General features: G+C 41.1%; 1 protein-coding gene across 11 annotated transcripts in view; it reads right to left on the bottom strand.

Moving 5' to 3' along the window:
• Positions 1 to 20,922, bottom strand: part of DMD (dystrophin) — a 2,125,007-nt gene that overhangs the window by 239,140 nt on the left and 1,864,945 nt on the right. For all 11 annotated transcript variants that reach the window (XM_050936430.1, XM_050936437.1, XM_050936440.1 and 8 more), the window contains one exon: positions 1,698 to 1,844. In XM_050936430.1, the coding sequence (XP_050792387.1) occupies positions 1,698 to 1,844 (147 nt within the window). The remainder of the gene's footprint in view (positions 1 to 1,697; positions 1,845 to 20,922) is intronic.

The following is a 20,922-nucleotide window of genomic DNA, read 5'->3' as shown; positions in this document are numbered from 1 at the left end:
TGTGTGATGAAGAAAATCTACAGGCCAATCTGAGAGGGAGATTGGCTAGTGGAAGGGCTCATAGGATCATTAGGAATGGAGCCTGCTGCTAAGAATGAGCCAGCAAGAGAAGCATATGGGAAGATAGAGGGCTTGCAGGAGCAGTTGGCAAAGAACAAGAGACAAATTCTTGGAGAAGGAAAAGTTGAAGAGATCTATATCTGGGATCTCTTGTGGGACACAAAAGCAGTAATCAGATAATGTGTCAGGTACCCTACTTGAATGGTATGATGACACAGGTGCACTGGCTAGAGGAAATAGCGTTAGCACGAACAGCACAGAGGACATACAGAGGTGATGCATGGGGGAGGGGGGGCATGTGCGGTCATGTGCCTCCCTCCCAATTTGCTGCTTGGCTTGTACTGAGCATGCTCAAGAACACTGCTGAAGCCAGCTGGCCTCACTCTGCCCCTCATCCCCCCAGCCACACATGCTATCGGCAGGCACTGGTCATCTCTGATCATGTGCATGAAAAGAGGGAAGGAGTTTATTCTTATCCATGGAAATCTGAAGTCTTATGATAAGAATCAACACTTTACATTATTCAATCCAATTCCAGGCTTATCTTGTACTTCCTACCTACTTACATATGTTTAACGTGTCCCTGTTAAAGTCAATACACTAACTACAGTTTCTCACAGACTTTGGAATGCAACACATTGCAATACATCTGCGCATGCACACATACACATCACCTGTTAGTCTAAGTTGGGGGTCACTTGCATAAAGTAAAAGAAAATCTGTAATATATGCATATTAGATGGCTTTGCTGGAAAATAATGAAGAAAAACTAAACTTAAGTGGATGTACAGCTCTGTAAAACCTGTTCTATAATCTTCTCAATTTTTGTTTTCATTTAAATTTGATATTCATTCTGATGTGATAAAATATTGTAATACTTTTTCAGCTTTAAAAGCAAACTCATAAAATCCACTTTTTTGATTGCTTTAATAGGATTACTGAATTCTGCCAATGACTAATGATATAATGCTTTGTAATTTTATATTTGATTCCACAGGTGTGATTTTAATGGATGTACTGCACAGGATCACTAAGCTGCTTGTACAGGAAAGTATTTAAAATTAATGTCCTTGGAAGTAATTTAAACAGAAAAGAGAAAGCACTGGAGTTGTGAAAATAAACTCTCTAAAGTCAATCTTCCATATGCAGTACAAAAGAGCTGTAAAGACTGAATATGCCTAACCCACAATAAAATTGTCATATGAAATACATGGTAGTGTAAATTGCAACAAATGCACATCTTTTGGTGTTTAATTGTTTTACGGTGATGAAATTAAAAAAAAATAATTCTGTTCCTGAAGAGAGAATTTTAAGCAACCAGCTAGAAGCATACTTTTAATTACACATGGGCTACATGCTAATTATCTACAATTAATAGGGTTAGCTTAATTTATTATGTTCTTGAGAAAGAGATTTGGGTGGTTTGAAATACGTGAGGAAAACCATTTGCAATATCAGCTTTTCTTTTCTTTCTTTCTTTTTTTTAAAAAGGTATGCACACTGTAATTTGCATAGCAACAATTTTTCTCTATCACTCAACATATTTTCATAGCTCTTCCACTGGGACAAGACACAAGACACAAGAAAAAACATGTTCCGTAAATGCAGAGCTTCAAAAATGATTAAGGTAATATTACCTGTAGAAGCTTCCACCTTGTGTTCAGGTCTTCCAGACAGTTGAGATTATATGGAGAAAGCTGTATATCAGAGGAGATGAACTGGTGAGCAAGCTCATTGACATGATTCACATTTTCTTTAATGGGTGCAATTTCTGCTCGGTAAACCTGTGTGAATGAAACATAAACGGTATGTTTACATAAACAATAATCTCCAAAGTTATGGTCTCCACTATTTGATAATTGACCATAAGGGAGATTCTGGCAATTTTTTAAAAACGAAAAATGTAGATTCAGGTCAACAGAAAACATTTTTAAAGTTTGTGTTGATTCCACTGAATTGTTTCAGACTGAGAAAAAAACAAAACAAAACAAAAAACAAAAACTCTCAACTAAATGTTTAGTTTTGATTTTTTAAAATGAAATGTTTTGATTTTTTTATTTGAAATTACTTTGTTTTGAATTTTACCTCCATTGTGTTTTTTAAAAGATGAAAAACTCTGTAAAATGAAACTGTTTCATTCAACTCCAAACTACTATCTGTTTTTTCCCCTTAATACATTTTGGTTTAGCCAGAGAACTGTAAAATCAGTAATTCACACAGCTCTATTTCTGGGCCACAAACAGAAAGGAAGGAACATATTGATCATGAATATCTACATTCTTTTTATATAGCCAGGCCTTTATTGTGCCTTCCAGGCACAACTTGCATTTGAGTAATTGCATGTTAAGAAGGATCATCAAGGAAAATTTTGGCCAACTCAGCCAGATTTTCTCACAGGGCTCCCAAGGAAGCATTCACTTTAGCAGCTGTTTCCTGACCCTTTGAATACATGTGACATTTGCCCCCTATTGTGCTGGGTCAGTATGTTTCAGCCTTAGATCCAGGGCCGTCCTTAGCTATAGGCAGAACAGGCAGCCGCCTAGGGCACCACTAGGTCTGGGGGAACCGCTCTGCTGGGAGCCTGGACAGACGGGAAGCAGTGGAGCATCTAAGAGCAGGGCTGCTGGGTCCTAGAGAGAGATGAATGCAGCACAGTCTAAGGGAGAGGATTGGCTGCTGGGGTCTCTGGGAAGGGGTGAGGGAAGAAACTCACCTGTAGGGTGACCAGATGTCCTGATTTTATAGGGACAGTCCCGATTTTAGGGTCTTTTTCTTATATAGGCTTCTATTCCCCCCCGCCCCCATCCCGGATTTTCACACTTGCTGTATGGTCACCCAAAGTGATGGTAATTGGTACCTATATAAGACAAAGCCCCAAATATCGGGACTGGCCCTATAAAATCAGGACATCTGGATCTGGACACCTTAGCTGGAAAGCGCGTCTCTCCCCCAGGCTGGAACTGATCCATTTCATCCAAGGGGAGCTGCACTGGGCAGGATGAGCTGCTGTGGCTTCATGGGTGCCATGTCCTTGAGATCAGATGCTGTGCTAATTTCACCATGGTCAGTTGGGCTGGCGGTGGTGCCCATTGGCATGTGATCGGACCTGAGGGTTTGCTGCTGCTGTTGCCACTCTGCAGCCCAAGAGGTGGAATTTGGGGTCCTCCAGTTTTCCACCTATCTCCTCCTCTACTGCAGCTGTTGGACCAGCAGGCTGGGGGGTGAGCCAAGCATGAAAGCAGTACTGTGTTTCCATTTAGGTTGTCATTTAACAAATTTGGTCCCCAAAAATGCTTGCTAACAATCCTGAATTCAATTTCAATATTTTTTTAAATCTATATCTTAGCTAAAAACAGAAAATTAAGTTGACAATTATTTGTGACAAGTTTGGTATGGGGAAGGGAGTGGGCCAGTTTTCATCAGAGAAACAAAAAATGTTGACTGACTTTCTTAAAGCCCTGTTACTGCTAAATAGAGCCCTCCAACAACTGTAATATGCTCATCTCCTTACTAATGTATAGAGCAGGGGTCGGCAACCTACGGCACATGTGCCAAAGGTGGCATGCGAGCTGATTTTTGATGGCACGCAGCGGCAGGCTGAGTGGCTGAGCCCACCACTGCTCTGGGGTTCCGGCAGCTGCTCCATTGCCACCCAGGGTCCTGGCCGCTGGCCCCACTAAGCACCCACTGCTGGCCTGGGGACCCCCAAGGAACCCCAGGCTGGCAGCAGGCCGAGAAGGCAGGCGGCTGAGACCCTGGCTGAGCCACTCAACCCGCTGTCGGCCTGGGGTTCCATTCACTCAGCTGGTAGCGGGCTGAGCAGGACTAAATTCAATGAAATAGGAAAACAAGAGCTACTAATGACAAAGTGCAAGAACCTAGAGCAGTGGTCCCCAACCTTTTTCGTCTGGTGCCTGCCAGACAAAGGACCATGGCAGTGGAAGAGCATCCGCCAAAATGCTGCCAAAATTTGGCGGCATTTCAGCGGCGACACCTCTGGATGATGCTGCTTATCGGCAGCAAGTGGCGTCATCTAGAGGCATCGCAGCTGAAATGCCGCTGAATTTTGCTGGCATTTCAGCAGATGCTTGTCTGCCGGCCAGTACGCAGGTGCACTGAGAGGCCCCTGCAGGCGCCATGGCACCCCTGGGCACTGCGCTGGGGACCCCTGACCTAGAAAGCCTCCTGAAGCACGGCTATCATTTTGATTTAAATGGACTTGAACTGTATGAAGAATTGAGTACACTGTCATCCATGTTGCCACATGCAAAATCGATGATGGACATTGTACAGTTTACTCATACCAGCAAACTTGTTGACATATATCCTAATGTGTACATTGCCACTCGTATTCTACTGACAATTCCTGTAACAGTAGCATCAGGAAAATAGAGTTTCTCAAAACTAAAACTCATTAAAAACTATCTCCGCTCTACACGGAGTCAGGAACACTTGACTGGTCTTGCTATTCTTGCAATCGAACAAGACATCACTTTGTCTTTGTCATACGATAACACTATTCCTGATTTTGCAGCCAAAAAAGCCAGAAAGATTGCTTTTAAATAAAAACAAATCCTTGTTTCAATACCTCTTCATATAAATTTCCAATAAAATGTTGACAAATTAAAAAAATTATATTATTTGCATCATTCTGTCAAATCAGAATTTTTTCTATAGTGCTACTTCTTTAGTGCTAGTCCATCAGCATTACAGTGTGCTTAACGACATTAAACTGGTTTTAATAACATGCATGTGGCAAGTTTTCCAATAGTGTAAGCTTATGTTTGTGTTGCTAAGAGCAAGACAGGCACAGTGCACCAGATTAATAATTCCACCTAGGGCACCATAAATCCTAAGGACGGCCCTGCTTAGATCTCTGGAGGCCGTAGTGCCGCCGGTGATACCAACACGGAGCAACTAGATACATAGGGGGGAAATCCTGGCCACACTGAAGTCAATGGCAAAACTCCCACTGACTTCAACAGAGCCATGATTTCATCCAATGTGCCTGGAGCATGTATATGAATGGAAGGGGATTAGGAGAAGGGGCTTCATCCTCTTCCACGTGGATGCAGGGCCAGCCACAATGTGGCCCTTAATATTTTGTAGTGAATTGTAAATTTCTTTTAAAAAAAATAAACTTTACATCACCTGAAAGAATTGTGCATAACAATATCATTATTTTAATAATTTAATTAAATGCTTTTAAAACTCATCTACTACCTCAGTGGTTCTAAAGCTGGTCCGCTGCTTGTTCAGGGAAAGCCCCTTGCGGGCAGGGCCAGTTTGTTTATCTGCCGCGTCCGCAGGTTAGGCTGATCGCAGTTCCCACTGGCCGCAGTTTGCCACCCCAGGCCAATGGGGGCTGTGGGAAGCAGCATGGGATGCGATGGACACCCTTCCCGCAGCCCTCATTGGCCTAGAGCAGCGAACCGCGATCAGTGGGAGCCAAGATCGGCCGAACCAGGTAAACAAACCAGCCCTGTCCGCAAAGGGCTTTCCCTGAACAAGCAGCGGACCGGCTTTGAGAACCATTGATCTATATCACTGCAAAACAAAGAAACCAAAAACCTTCCAACTGACTTTATTTCAAACCAGGCAATAACAATTTGAGGAAGTTCCTACAATGCATCTCAACACATTCTCAAAGTGCTGCCACATTGACCTCACATACAAAACATCATGACAATCTGTTGTGGAGAGGTGTTTCTATGCATATCTTTGAACTGTTACAGTGTTTCATATCTGTATTTACTAAGGAGACATTTAGGGAACTTTAACATGATATTGGTACATTTTGACACAGTTTGAGTCACTTCTAACGTCACAAATTCTGTCATTTTCAGGTGCACTTTGGGTAATGTGATGTCTGTGCACAAGGATAAGATAATGTGCTTGGAATATTAGCCTTGCCTTCTGTCTCTGAGTATGTGCATTTTGCTATATAAACCATATGGTAAAACCTCAGAGTTATGAACTTCTCAGGAATGGAGGTTGTTCGTAACTCTGAAATGTTCTTAACTCTAAACAAAATGCAATTGTTGTTCTTTCAAAAGTTTATAACTGAACATTGACTTCAGACAGCTTTGAAACTTTACTATGTAGAAGAAAAATGCTGCCTTTAATTTAAATGAAACAAGCCCAGAAAAAAATTTCCTTACCTTGTCAAATCTTTTTTTAAACTTTCCCTTTATTTTTTTCAGTAGTTTTCATTTAACACAGTACTGTACTATATTTGCCTTTTTGTTTTGGCGGGGATGAGGGTGTCTCTGCTGCTGCCTGATTGCGAACTTCAGGTTTCAAATGAGGTATGTGGTTAACTGGTCAGTTGATAACTCTGGAGTTCATAACTCTGAGGTTTTACTGTATATGATCTGTAACTTATTTTGGACAATTCAACTATTGAAATGACCTCCTAGAAATTTCTTTACCAGAATTAGCTGTGAACATTATTCCATGAATAACCAATATCTGACTGAAACTTGAGAGTTCTTACAGCTTAACATTACTCAGACTTTGTCAGACTCTTGAAAGGTTAAATGCCACTAACTAACAATAGGGCATAGATCTCCAAAATATTGTCCATGACTCTCAATCAAAAGCTAGATTCTGACTCAATTAATTATAACACCTCACATGACTTCAATAAGATTCATATGCTTATGAGTTAGCAGGACTGAATTTAACAGATAAATTTAAGTGGTTAGTTAATGCCTCTCTTCCTCTCCCCAGCATACAGTGAAATGTTCTTTAATGGCCCACTGAAACAAACATGAAAAACATACTGATTTCAAACAATGTTTATTCTGAAATGCAAACAGGGAGACTGATTTAAGTGCCCTGAAAGCAAAAATCACACTAAATTAGATGCAAGGAATGTTATTCACCTCACCCTTTCACAAGTCTGACATCAGTGAAACTCCATTGAGCTCATTGGAGTTACTCCTGATTCATATTATTGTTAGTTGAGAGAATCTGGCTTATGGTGTGGAGATGAGGGCAGAATTTGGCACTTGCAGTCAGATCTTGCAAAGGCTTCCATATGTACTTAAGTTAAGCATGTGAAGAAAAAAAAATGAGGCCAGTAACGCTTTAAGTAAAATACAAGCATATGTCTTTGCAGGATTAGGGTCTTAGTGAACATAGATATGCAGAGTGAATATTGGCATATATATTAGTTCATGTGCAGTAAATTATATGTAACTATCTTACCTGTTTCATTTATTTACTGATAAAAATAGTCCACATATTTTCTATGTGAAATATTCTTTAAATAAATACCCCATCCCCACCTCATCCAGAAAATAAATTCAGCGCTAACAACTTGATATCTTGAGAAATATCAATTGAGTATGTGGAAGGGAGAAAATAAAGTTTGATAAAAAAATCATTCAATTTCAACATCCCTGGAGAAATATTACAATAAACTATGGAAATCAGGAAAAAAAAACCCTCTGAAAAATACTTTTAGTATATCCTTTCAAAACGTCAGAGGTTCAAGACAATATACTATGAGCTAATGCCATGCTATGTTCATGCACTCAGGAAGATGTTTTATTTGCTTTATATGTATTGTGAGCGACTCAAACCAGTGGGGTACAGGAGTCTGGTAGAGGGCAAATATACTGGGCACTGGATGAGTAGTTTTCTGTTCCCTAAGTGACCAGAGCAGGGGCTGCACTAGGGTAATCAGGAACCTGCTAGAACCAGTTAAGGCAGACAGGCTGATTAGAACACCTGCAGCCAATCAAGGCAGGCTAATCAGGGCACCTGGGTTTAAAAAGGAGCTCACTCCAGTCAGGTGCAGGGAGCCAGGGAAGAGGAAGTGTGTGAGGAGCTGGGAGCAAGAGGCACAAGAAGCTGGGAGTGAGAGGGTGTGCTGTTGGAGGACTAAGGAGTACAAGCATTATCAGACACCAGGAGGAAGGTCCTGTGGTGAGGATAAAGAAGGTGTTTGGAGGAGGCCATGGGGAAGTAGCCCAGGGATTTGAGCTGTCATGCAGCTGTTACAGGAGGCACTATAGACAGCTGCAATCCACAGGGCCTTGGACTGGAACCTAGAGTAGAGGGTGGGCCTGGGTTCCCCCCAAACCTCCCAACTCCTGATCAGACACAGGAGGAGTTGACCCAGACTGTGGGAAAGATCACAGAGGTGAGCAAATCTGCCAATAAGCACAGGACCCACCAAGGCAGAGGAGGAACTTTGTCACAGTATTAATATCACTACATCAAAACAGCTACAGATTTCATTTTCTACTTTTATTTGCAGAATTGAAATGTTTTTTTCATTGTTCACTGGACTGAACTTATAACTCCCTCCTCTCCATTTCACTACTCTACAAATAAAATTCAGGCCAATTCATTGACCAAACAGAAAAGAGAAATAGGGTGAATAGAAGTATGGGCACATAATTCAAATAAGCACTTCTATTTCCAGTTTGTTAATACTGATTTAATACACAACTTGGAAAAAAGAAGATTCTATTCTCCTGCCAACATGTTCCAGACATCCCTTGGTAAAAGCAGCAAAGAATCCTGTGGCACCTTATAGACTAATAGACATTTTGGAGTATGAGCTATCGTGGGTGAATACCCACTTCGTCAGATGCATATGTCTGACGAAGTGGGTATTCACCCACGATAGCTCATGCTCCAAAAAGTCTGTTAGTCTATAAGGTGCCACAGGATTCTTTGTTGCTTTTACAGATACAGACTAACATGGCTACCCCTCTGATATTTCATCCCTTGGTAAGTGACTAAAAGTCATGATTTGAAAACTAGCAATAGTATAAGCCATTTTGTTCTTAAATCCTTGTAGACATATTTGGGCCTTCCAAATTACATTGATTATAGTGCAAAACTCCACCTTTTAGCCAAACCTCTGGTCAGCTAATTTAATTGTGTGTCTCCTATTCCATTCAGTTATATGGAATTCTAATGTTGGTTACTGGGAATAAGTTACAAACTTCAGTTAGGACAGGAAAATAGAACTGACCCTTTTAATTGTTCAGGACTGAATTAAATGGGAAATCTAAATTATTGATTCTCAATTTGTAAGCTTTATTCTTTTTTGTGTCAAACTCTGAGGTGAACTCAGCTCTTACCACATCCATTGTAGTCAATTCAGCATTTCTCATGACAAAAAACATACCTAACCAATCTATCATCATAGAAAAGCCCAATAATCATTTTAATGGATGTCCTATGTATGTAGAAATTTATATTGACAAAGCATATGAGAATTCTCATAGCTGACCTTTTTGCAAAAAGCAAGACTTAGTAAATTAAGTCTAATTTACTTAATAAATAAGTAGATAATAGTCCACAAAATTTGCACATGTACAAATTAAGGACAAACCTTCGAACTCTGTAGTCTTTTTAATCTTTTTTCCAGTTAATCTCATGTATATGTTCATGCAGCATTAAAAATATTCATTGAAAAACATCAGCACCCTAAATTGCATTTAGATTCCCTGGGGCATAAGGACTTGATCCTGCACTATTGAAGACAATGGTATTTTTACCATTATATTTAACGGAAGAAGGATCAGACCTTAACTGAAGACAGTAGTTCAGGGAAACTACTTAAGCATATTCTTAACTTTAACCATGTGCTTAAATCCCAACTTGACTTGAGAACGTGTTTCAGTGCTTTGCTGACCTGGGGCATAACTGAATAAGTTCAGATATTTAGATACTGGTCTTTATTTCTATATGTGCAAAATTGCACTTGTAATTATTTGCCTCTAAAATTGGCTCAGAAATATTGAGCCCAATGGAAAGGACATAGATGGTCACATTGGATTTTTCTAGATTAAGAAGAGGCTGAGGAAATGTTGTGATTAGCTAGTATGTGTTATTGGCCTAATCATGACCTCTTATTCTTATCTAGACAAACCAGTTGATAAGATGAAATAAGTGCAAGAAGGTGTTTTTTCTACATGTTGAAAGGGCTGAAGTGTGAATGTGTAGCAGGAAAAGCAACCAATGCATAAGGAGGATGTAGAATGGCCTAAGATAAGGCATATCTACACCCTTCCTCCCTGCACACAATTTATTTTATATTTCACCCTTCTAATAGTTGCTTTTCCTGCTACAACCTCATTCTTCTGCATGTGAATTACACTGATTTATGCTTACTTATGCTGATTTTCCAATATGTCCCTCTGAGTTCAATTATTAATGTTGTATTTCTATTAACATTTCTATTAACTTGTTACACACACAACTCAAAACAAAAACCAAAAAAACCCTTATTCAATGATCTATTGATATATAATTAATCCAAATAATTTTACAAATAAAAAACCAAGAGAAAAAGAAAAGTTTCTCCAAATTAAGATCTGAACTCCATAGGACATTGTATTATTTTAAAAGTTAGCTATTTAAAAGACCAAGTTAAGCAAGATACATTATTAGTGATAACTTGTCTACTTCTGCTAGAGTACATAAACCCACAGCTATGGGCTTGACTGTGCTACAGATAGACTGAAGCTGTGACATTGTAGCATCACAGTGTAGACACTTTCTATATTGAAAAGAGGATTTATTTTTTGCCTCTGTAGTTAATCCACCCCATCGAGAAGCAGAAGCTAAGTCGATGTAAGAATTCTTCCACTGACCCAATGGTGTCTATGCTGGGACATAGATCAGCCTAAGTACATCTCAGAAGGGTAGCTAGGTTAACCTAAATTTTAAGCATAGAGCAGGTCTGAGATGTTTTAGTTGTGGAATGAGAGGAAGTTAGCTCTAATTCTGTTTTGTTTAAAAGAATTATTTTAATGATTGTCTTTTGTATTGGAACTACTTATATAACTATCACATTTACATCTATAGGCTGATGAACACATCCTCTCTCCACATTTGGTTTCCTTTAGTTATAAAATGTTTATAATCAGCTACAACATATTTCAAAGAGAAGCCCAATAAAAAAATTAACTTGACATAGATTTAATGGACCTTCAGCTTGGAAGCCTCAGTATGATGGAAGTTGATATAATTGTGATTGCACTTTGAATTATCAGTTCCCTTCAGTTTTCTCATGCCTTCATATTTCTTTCATTTACTATTTCCCCTTTAATAAAAAAAAACGGCAGGGTACATATTGTTACAACTCTTTAAATCTTTCTTCTGTAAAAAGTTCCTTGTTCAAAAACAAAACAAAACACCAAACTAAGGGCCCCCTGTCATATATATACACATACTTAGCAGTATTACACAAATAGTCCCAATGAAATCAATGAAACTACTCAAGATGTAAATTACTCCTCAATGCGAGGCAAGTTATTGTCATTATGAATGGAGAGCTGGCTGTATTTTAAAGAGGCCTTATTGAAGGTGCCCGAACAAACCAACCCAATGTGCAGAAAGACCAGCAAATATGGCAGGTGACCAGCTTGGCTTAACAAAGAAATCTTCTATGAGCTTAAACACAAAAAGGAAGCTTAAAAGATGTGGAAACTTGGACAGATGACTAGGAAGGAGTATAAAAATATTCCTTGAGAATGCAAGGGTGTACTCAGGAAGGCCAAAGCACAACTGGAGTTGCATCTAGCAAGGGATGTGAAGGGTAACAAGAACAGTTTCTACCGGTGTGTTAGCAACAAGAAGGTGGTCAGGGAAAGTGTGGGACCCTTACTGAATGGAGGAGGCAACCTAGTGACAGGTGATGTGGAAAAAGCTGAAATATTCAATGCTTTTTTTGCCTCAGTCTCCAGACAAGATCAGCTCCAAGACTGCTGAACTGGGCAGCACAGTATGGGGAGGAGGTGAGCAGCCTTCAATGCTGAAAGAACAGATTAAGGACTATTTAGAAAAGCTGGACATGCACAAGTCCATGGGTCCGATTGCAAAGCATCCCAGATGCTGAGGGAGTTGGCTGATGTGATGGCCGAATCATAGAATATCAGAGTTGGAAGGGACCTCAAGAGGTCATCTAGTCCAACCACCTGCTCAAAGCAGGACCAATCCCCAACTAAATCATCCCACCCAGGACTTTGTCAAGCCTGACCTTAAAAACCTTTAAGGAAGGAGATTCCACCACCTCCCTAGGCAACTCATTCCAGCACTTCACCACTCTCCTAGAGAAAAAGTTTTTCTAATATCCAATCTAAACCTCCCCCACTGCAACATGAGACTATTACTCCTTGTTCTGTCATCTGCTACCACTGAGAACAGTCTAGATCCATCCTCTTTGGAAACCCCTCAGGTAGTTGAAAGCAGCTATCAAATCCCCCCTCATTCTTCTCTTCTGCAGACTAAACAATCCCAATTCCCTCAACCTCTCCTCATAAGATCCAGGCACAGCCCCTTAATCATTTTTGTTGCCATCTGCTGGACTCTTTCCAATTTTTCCACATCCTTCTTGTAGTGTGGGACTCAAAACTGGACAGTACTCCAGATGAGGCCTCACCAATGTCGAATAGAGGGGAATGATCACTTCCCTCGATCTGCTGGCATTGTTGCTACTTATACAGCCCAAAATGCTGTTAGCCCTCTTGGCAACAAGGGCACACTGTCGACTCATATCCAGCTTCTCGTTCACTGCAACCCCAAGGTCCTTTTCTGCAGAACTGCCGCTTAGCCAGTCAGTCCCCAGCCTGTAGCAGTGCATGGGATTCTTCTGTCCTAAGTGCAGGACTCTGCACTTGTCCTTGTTGAAACTCATCAGATTTTTTGGCCCAATCCTCTAATTTGTCTAGGTCACTCTGTATGCTATCCCTACCTCCAGCATATCTACCACTCCTCCCAGTTTAGTGTCATCTGCAAACTTGCGGAGGGTGTTGTCAACGCCATCCTCCAGATCATTAATGAAGATATTGAACAAGACAGGCCCCAGGACCGACCCCTGGGGCACTCCACTTGATACGGCTGCCAACTAGACAAGGAGCCATTGATTACTACCCGCTGAGCCTGACAATCTAGCCAGCTTTCTATCCACCTTGTAGTCCATTCATCCAGCACATACTTCTTTAACGTGCCCGCAAGAATACTGTGGGAGATAGTATGAAAAGCTTTGCTTAAGTCAAGGAATAACACATCCACTGCTTTCCGCTCATCCGCAGAGCCAGTTACCTCATCATAGAAGGCAATCAGGTTAGCCAGGCATGGTGTGCCCTTAGTGAATCCATGCTGACTGTTCCTGATCACTTTCGTCTTCTCTAAGTGCCTCAGAATTGATTCCTTGAGGACCAACTCCATGATTTTTTCAGGGACTGAGGTAAGGCTGACTGGCCTGTAGTTTCCCGGATCCTCCTCCTTCCTTTTTTTAAAGATGGGCACTACATTAGCCTTTTTCCAGTCATCCGGGACCCGACCCCCCCCGATTGCCATGAGTTTTCAAACATAATGGCCAATGGCTCTGCAATCACATCTGCCAACTCCTTTAGTCCCCTCGGATGCAGTGCACCTGGCCCCATGGATTTGTGCTCATTCAGCTTTTCTAAATGGTCCTAAACCACATCTTTTTCCACAGAAGGCTGGTCACATCTTCCCCATGCTGAGCTGTCCAGCGCTGTAGTCTGGGAGCTGACCTTGTTTGTGAAGACAGAGGAAAAGAAGCATTAATTACATTAGCTTTTTCCACATCCTCTGTCACTAGGTTGCCTCCCTCATTCAGTAAGGGGCCCAGACTTTCCTTGACCACCTTCTTGTTACTCTTAACATCTCTTGCTAGTTGCAACTCCAAGTGTGATTTGGTCTTCCTAATTTCACTCCTGCATGCCTGAACAACATCTTTATACTCCTCTCTGGTCATTTGTCCAAGCTTCCACTTCTTGTAAACTTCTTTTTTGTGTTTAAGATCAGCAAGGATTTCACTGTTAAGCCTCGCTGGTCGCCTGCCATATTTAGTATTCTTTCTACACATCGGGATGGTTTGTTCCTGCAACCTCAATAAAGATTCTTTAAAATATAGACAGTTCTCCTGGACTCTTTTTCCCCCTCATTCCCCCTCATTATTTTCCCAGGGGATCCTGCCCATCAGTTCCCTGAGGGAGTCAAAGTCTGCTTTTCTGTAGTCCAGGGTCTGTATTCTGCTGCTCTCTTTTCTTCCTTGTGTCAGGATCCTGAACTTGTCCATCTCATGGTCACTGCCTCCCAGGTTCCCATCCACTTTTGCTTCCCCTACTAATTCTTCCCTGTTTGTGAGCAGCAGGTCAAGAAGAGCTCTGCCCCTAGTTGGTTCCTTCAGCACTTGCACCAGGAAATTGTCCCCTACACTTTTCGAAAACTTCCAGGATTGTCTGTGCACCATTGTATTGCTCTCCCAGCAGATATTAGTGATTCAAGTCTCCCATGAGAACCAGGGCCTGTGATCTAGTAACTTCTGTTAGTTGCTGGAAGAAAGCCTTAACCACCTCATCCCCTGGTTTGGTGGTCTAAAGCAGACTCCCACCATGACATCACCCTTGTTGCTCACACTTCTAAACTTAATCCAGAGACTCTCAGGTTTTTCAGCAGTTTCATACCGGTCCTCTGAGAAGCCTTACTGCTCTCTTACATACAATGCAACTCCCCCACCTTTTCTGTCCTGCCTGTCCTTCCTGAACAGTTTATATCCATCCATGACAGTACTCCAGTCATGTGAGTTATCCCACCAAGTCTCTGTTATTCCAATCACATCATAATTCCTTGACTGTGCTCGGACTTCCAGTTCTCCCTGCTTGTTTCCCAGGCTTCTTGCATTTGTGTATAGGCACTTAAGATAACTCACTGATCATCCTGCTTTCTCAGTATGAGGCAGGAGTCCTCCCCTCTTGTGCTTTCCTGCTTGTGCTTCCTCCCAGTATCCCACTTCCCCACTTACCTCAAGCCTTTAGTCTCCTTCCCTTGGTGAACCTAGTTTAAAGCCCTCCTCACTAGGTTAGCTGGCCTGCTTGCGAAGATGCTCTTCCTTCTCTTTGTTACGTGGAGCCTGGCTCTACCTAGCACTCCTCCTTCTTGGAACATCATCCCAAGGTCAAAGAATCCAAAGCCTTCTCTCCAACACCACTTGCATAGCCATTCATTGACTTCCACTATTTGACAGTCTCTACTTTGGCCTTTTCCTTCCACAGAGTTATTGGCTATTATCTTTGAAAACTTGTAGTGATCCGGGGAGGTCCTGGGTGATTGGAAAAAGGTAAATATAGTGCCCATCTACAAAAAAGACAGGATGGAGAATCCAGAGGACTACAGAACAGTCAATCTCACCTTAGTAAGTGGAAAGTCATGGAGCAGGTCCTCAAGGAATCCATTTTGAAGCACTTGGAGGAGAGCAAGGTGATCAGGAACAGTCAACATGGATTCATCAAGAGCAAGTCATGCCTGACTAACCTGATTGCCTTCTATGATGAGATAACTGGCTCTGTGGATATGGGAAAAGCAGTGGATGTGTTATTCCTTGACTTTAGTGAAGCTTTTGATATGGTCTCCCACAGTATTCTTGCCAGCAAGTTAAAGAAGTATGGATTGGATGAATGGACTACAAGGTGGATAGAAAGCTGGCTAGATTGTCAGGCTCAATGGATATTGATCAATGGCTCAATATCTAGTTGGCAGCCAGTATCAAGTGGAGTGCCCCAGGGGTCGGTCCTGGGGCCGGTTTTGTTCAAAATCTTCATGAATTATCTGGATGACGAGATGGATTGCACCCTCAGCATGTTAGTGGATGATACTAAGCTGGTGGGGGTAGATATTCTGGAGGGTAGGGATAAGGTCCAGAGTGACCTAGACAAATTAGAGGATCAGGCAAAAAGAAATCTGAGTTTCAACAAGGACAAGTGCAGAGTCCTGCACTTAGGACGGAAGAATCCCATGCACTGCTACAGGCTGGGCACTGACTGGCTTAGTGGCAGTTCTGCAGTAAAGGACCTGGGGATTACAGTGGACGAGAAGCTGGATATGAGTCAACCGTGTGCCCTAGTTGCCAAGAAGGCTAACAGCATATTGGGATGCATTAGTAGGGGCATTGCCAGCAGATTGAGGGAAGTGATCATTCCCCTTTATTCGGCACTGGTGAGGCCACATCTGGAGTATTGTGTCCAGTTTTGGCCCCTCACTACAGAAAAGATGTGGACAAATTGGAGAGAGTCCAGCAGAGGGCAACAAAAATTATCAGGGGGCTGAAGCACATGATTTATGAGGAGAGGCTAAGTGAACTGGGCTTATTTAGACTGCAGAAGAGAAGAGTGAGGGAGGGATTTGATAGCAGCCTTCAACTATCTGAAGGTGGAGTTACAAAGAGGATGGAGCTTGGCTGTTCTCAGTGGGGGCCGATGACAGAGCAAGGAGCAATGGTCTCAAGTTGCAGTGCAGGAGGTCTAGGCTGGATATTAGAAAACATTATTTCACTAGGAAGGTGGTGAAGCACTGGAATGGGTTACCAAGGGAGGTGGTAGAATCTCTTCCAACCCTAATCTTTTATGATTCTTCTATGATAATAGCCTTATGCAACTACAATTTGAACTATGTCTGATGCTCCAGAGTACAGATTTAGCAAAGTGGATTTTAAGTGATCTGTACAGTTCTGTTTTGAAAACTCCTTGAGAAGTCAGCAAGCATGTCTGGGAGGGGGCGGGGGGGGGGGAGGGAGGGAAGGAGGAGGAGGTTGGTCTCAGAGCTTGGGCTCCAACCAGAGCCAAAATCTCTAGACTGCAATATTTAGCCCTGAAGCTTGAGATCCCAGGAACCCGAGTTAGCTCTGAGACTTGGTGCCATGGTTTTTCCCCCACAGTATAGATGCATCAAAAGACACACAGGTGATGCTGCCTAACCAAATATTGGAACCAAGTACTTGAAATCTATGGTACCTTGCAGGGTCTAGCTAGCACAAAATGTAATTTATATGTTAAACACAATGAGCCATAAGTTCCCTTCTACCAATAACAAAACAGAAGAGGAAAACTTAGTCAAAAATATCTGCAGTTTAAAAGGTCAGTTTTGTAACAGCATCACACTATCAATGCAGGACAAGTGTTGCTATCGTGTATATCATCCAAATGAGATGACAAGAATCTACAAGTGAAGCTACCAAAACCTTGCAAATTTCTGGCCATACAATGCCATTATCAACACACAGCTCTGGGCTTTCTGCCAAGCAGAGGAAGCATACAGGAGCTGGTTTCTTTGTCATGAGAATATTGGTTCCCCACCAGTAGTTACTTCTGTGTAACCTCTCTGACAGGATGACTAACATAGGTTAATGCTAATATAGCTAATGCCTGTTCAGCATTAAAAATGCTGAAAACATCAGCCAGCTCTGATATTTTTCAAAGGCAACATAGCCTGTTTCCTGAATCACAGCTCTTTATAAATGACTACACAATTGTTAAGCAGTTAGATATGAGACTGCAACCAATGCTTCTGGTTGTCTCTCTGGCTCCCTGAAATAGGAGGTGCCAGCAGCTAAATGGCACTTCTGGCTACAGTTCAAAAACAATGTATCTATTCTGTATGTCATACAATGAGAGCTCAATACTGATTGCACATGTGTGAGTATGAATCTTTCAAAGTCAAAAACACTTCATGAAGTTTATAGAAGATAATAGTTTTGTATTTGTATAGTGCCTTTAATCCAAAGGATCCCAAAGCCCTTTAGAAACTCAACACCTGTATACACAAACTGTACAAAGAAATCATCCACTACAGCCATCTTAGGGGGTGAAATACAACAGTGGCTTAACATTGCACAACATTTCTATGTGATACCTTCGGACAGGAAGGTAAAAGAACCGTAAATACAGGGACAATTATAGTAGTTTGAGTACAACATGGGTGATTTGGAATGCAGATGGGATATTAAGATTAGCACCACTATTCTGGGTTAGAATACCACTAATGGCTGCAAATGGCTAGGACTATGATTTTACACTTCTTCTGAAGGATAGTGCTTCTAGCAACACAGCACTCACCACTGATCAACAGCATGCATCATTCTGCAGTACTGAGAGTGCAACTTACTAAAACACCAACACTGTACTTCCTACAGATCACTAAGAAGAGATCCAATTATTTGTTTTTCCTTGGAAATTTCCCATCCAAGTACTGACCTAGTCAAACTCTGCTTCAGTCTTAGGTACGTTTACATATCTTTTGTGTCATCATTATTATGTTTCTAGTCCTGGCTACAATGTACTAGATATGTTCCTGCTGTTTGGAAAGGATGATCGCTGCCCTGAGGAGCTCACAGTCTAAAAACTGATAAACACGCAAGCAGATGGAGCTGTAGGGAAGAAGGGAGTAAGACATACAGTTATGTTAAACACACTCACACATAATTAAAATAGGACAAGTAAATTACATCCAAATTACTCCTCAAACTTGCCATTGCCTATCACCATATCAGATATCTGAGTCAAGCCCTGAGTGTTGCGTACATTTGTAACAAGGTAATGCTGTGGGCTGGAGTACAGACAATGAATCTCACCTTTATGATGGTACTACACATTGTCAGTGTATCTGCAAGATGTTATATGTCACTTTGCAAATCCCATGCTTTTCTCGCAGATTAAATTGCTTTTGCTTTGACTATCCCTTGAAAACAAGTGAGCGGCTTGCCAAATATTTTTCCATAAAAACAAACCTTTCAATAAAAATCCCACAATTTGTTGAAAAATGAACATAGTTTTTGAAAATGTCTCTTTCCCCCATTGCCACTATTTTTCATTGTGCTGTGTTCTGTTTCATTTTAATTAGCGGTCCCTAAAATATGGAAGAACACTGCACTCTTCTCTGGAACATTGCCCAACATTCAGCAGGCAGTCAAATATAAAGACCTAGATCCACCAAAGGGAGTTGGCATTTATTGACTGCATGAAAAGGATATTTTTGTCCATGTTTTATGAATGAGTTTTTTGAAATTTGAAAAGAAATTCATGAGTCACTTGGGTGGGAGTGGAAATAAATAGTAAATGAGCTTATTTCAATAAGAATAGACTCTTTACATACTTGCCATCTTTCGGGAGCTTCCATCATGAAGCCCTTGACTGGAAATGCAGGAAGTAATAGTAACTATACAATTCATATTTTCAATTTCTTAACCCCCTTTCCCCCAGCCACATGTGTATCAACACGATAACAAGTCAAATACAGCGTTCATGAATCCAACTCAAATTATAGAGTCAAGTCCCATTGTAACTTTTGATCCACTAGTGTTAGTGGCATTCTGTGGACAAATACCCATGCCACTTTGAAAATATATGCTGAAGAGGAAGCTATGGCATCTTCTTCAAGGAATGCTTGTTCCTCACATGCAGAGCTATATTAAAATAAAATGTTACCCTTGATACATATTGAAAGGATCATTTTTTCTGCTATCTTGTATTGTCAATGCTATGTCAAAATTGTTTGTCTCTTATTATTTTAGGCACCAATTCAGGAAAGCATACTTCTTCAGTACAACACTCATAATGTGCTTATGTGCTGCCCTGAATAGGGATGCTTAAGTGCTTTCTCAGAGTAGGGACCCAAATATTCAATTCTGCGGTTGGCGTGCAACTACCATGCCTAATGCTCTGTATATTTGAACACAAAAAATGGTAGTGATGGGTATTTGTTAAGCTCTCACACATCCCTCACAAGACTGGGACTCATTGATACCCATCTTTTCCTGGAAAATGATATTAAAAATATAACAGATGCAAATCTAATCATCACTGATTATTATTCATTACTGAAATGTTAATACATTATTGCTGATTCATAACTTGAGTGGAAATGCAATCTTAGAAGAAAAGTTTGGATTCTTTAGTTAAAAGAAATTCAGCTTTCCCATTATTAATTTTAACTTCAGTTGCTGTAGACATACATAATTATCTGCTACTTTTCTGGCAAGTTTTTGGATCAGATTCATCTCTAGTGTAACTCCACTGAAGTCAGGAATTAATTTGGTCCCTAGTATATTCTTATATTATGTCTTTGCTTAAATTCTCAAATGGAGTAGAACCCTGCAAGGTCACATGGCAGCAGTCATGATTTAGGTAGATCACAGGGTTACTTCTACACTGCAATAAAAGTCTTGAGTCAAGGCTAAAGCTTGCCTGGTTCAGATGACAAGGGCTCATGGGATATGGGCTGCATGGCTAAAAATTGCAGTGTAGACATTCAGGCTCAGGCTGGAGTCTTGGCTCTGAAACCCTGAGAGGGAGAAGGTCCCAGAGCCCAGGCTCCATCCTGACCCCGAATGTCTGCACAGCAATTTGTAGCTCCCAGCCTGAACCCTGTGAGCCGGAGTCAACTAATCTGGGCTCTTTATTGCAGTGCAGATGTATCCACAGTGTCCCCTTTCTGCCGAGTGTATTTACTATATGATCCTGAACCCACTGGAGCCAATGGCAAAGCTCCTACTGAGTTAAAAAAATGGAGGATCAGATTCTATTAATATTCTCATATACCTGCTTAAGACGACACACACAACTCTTAAATATGTAGGTAGATATGCAGCAATAGCCGCTGCCCCCTCCCTAGTCTCATACTGGAGATTGTGCATTAACACAAAAGAAGGACTATTACTCCTAGCGTATCTCAAATATTCCCCATCAGCTCTGTGAAATAGGCCCTCTCTCTCTCTCTCTCTCTCTCTGGATTCAGGTATGGCTGAGTGAAATTGCTAATCATTTAAACATTTTAAAATACCTGAATCTAATTACTTTGTGGATTAATCTATTTTTCCTCATTTTTATACTGCACCAGCTATTCCAGCTATTATGTTTTCTTCTTTAAAACTATGTAATTGGACCCTGAAAAACACTAGAGAATTAATCATAAATCAAAGGTTTGTATTTATAGCAACAGGTTATACAAATGTTTCGAGATACTCTCCTTTCCAGGGGAGCTCATTTCTACAACTCAGACCCCAGACAAACCTACTCTCTTCCCAATGAT

This window comes from Gopherus flavomarginatus, chromosome 1 (genome assembly GCF_025201925.1).
Source record: "Gopherus flavomarginatus isolate rGopFla2 chromosome 1, rGopFla2.mat.asm, whole genome shotgun sequence".
Lineage (NCBI taxonomy): Eukaryota > Metazoa > Chordata > Testudines > Testudinidae > Gopherus > Gopherus flavomarginatus.
The sequence above is the reverse complement of the archived record's forward strand: the minus strand, read 5'-3'. Positions and strand labels throughout refer to the sequence as shown.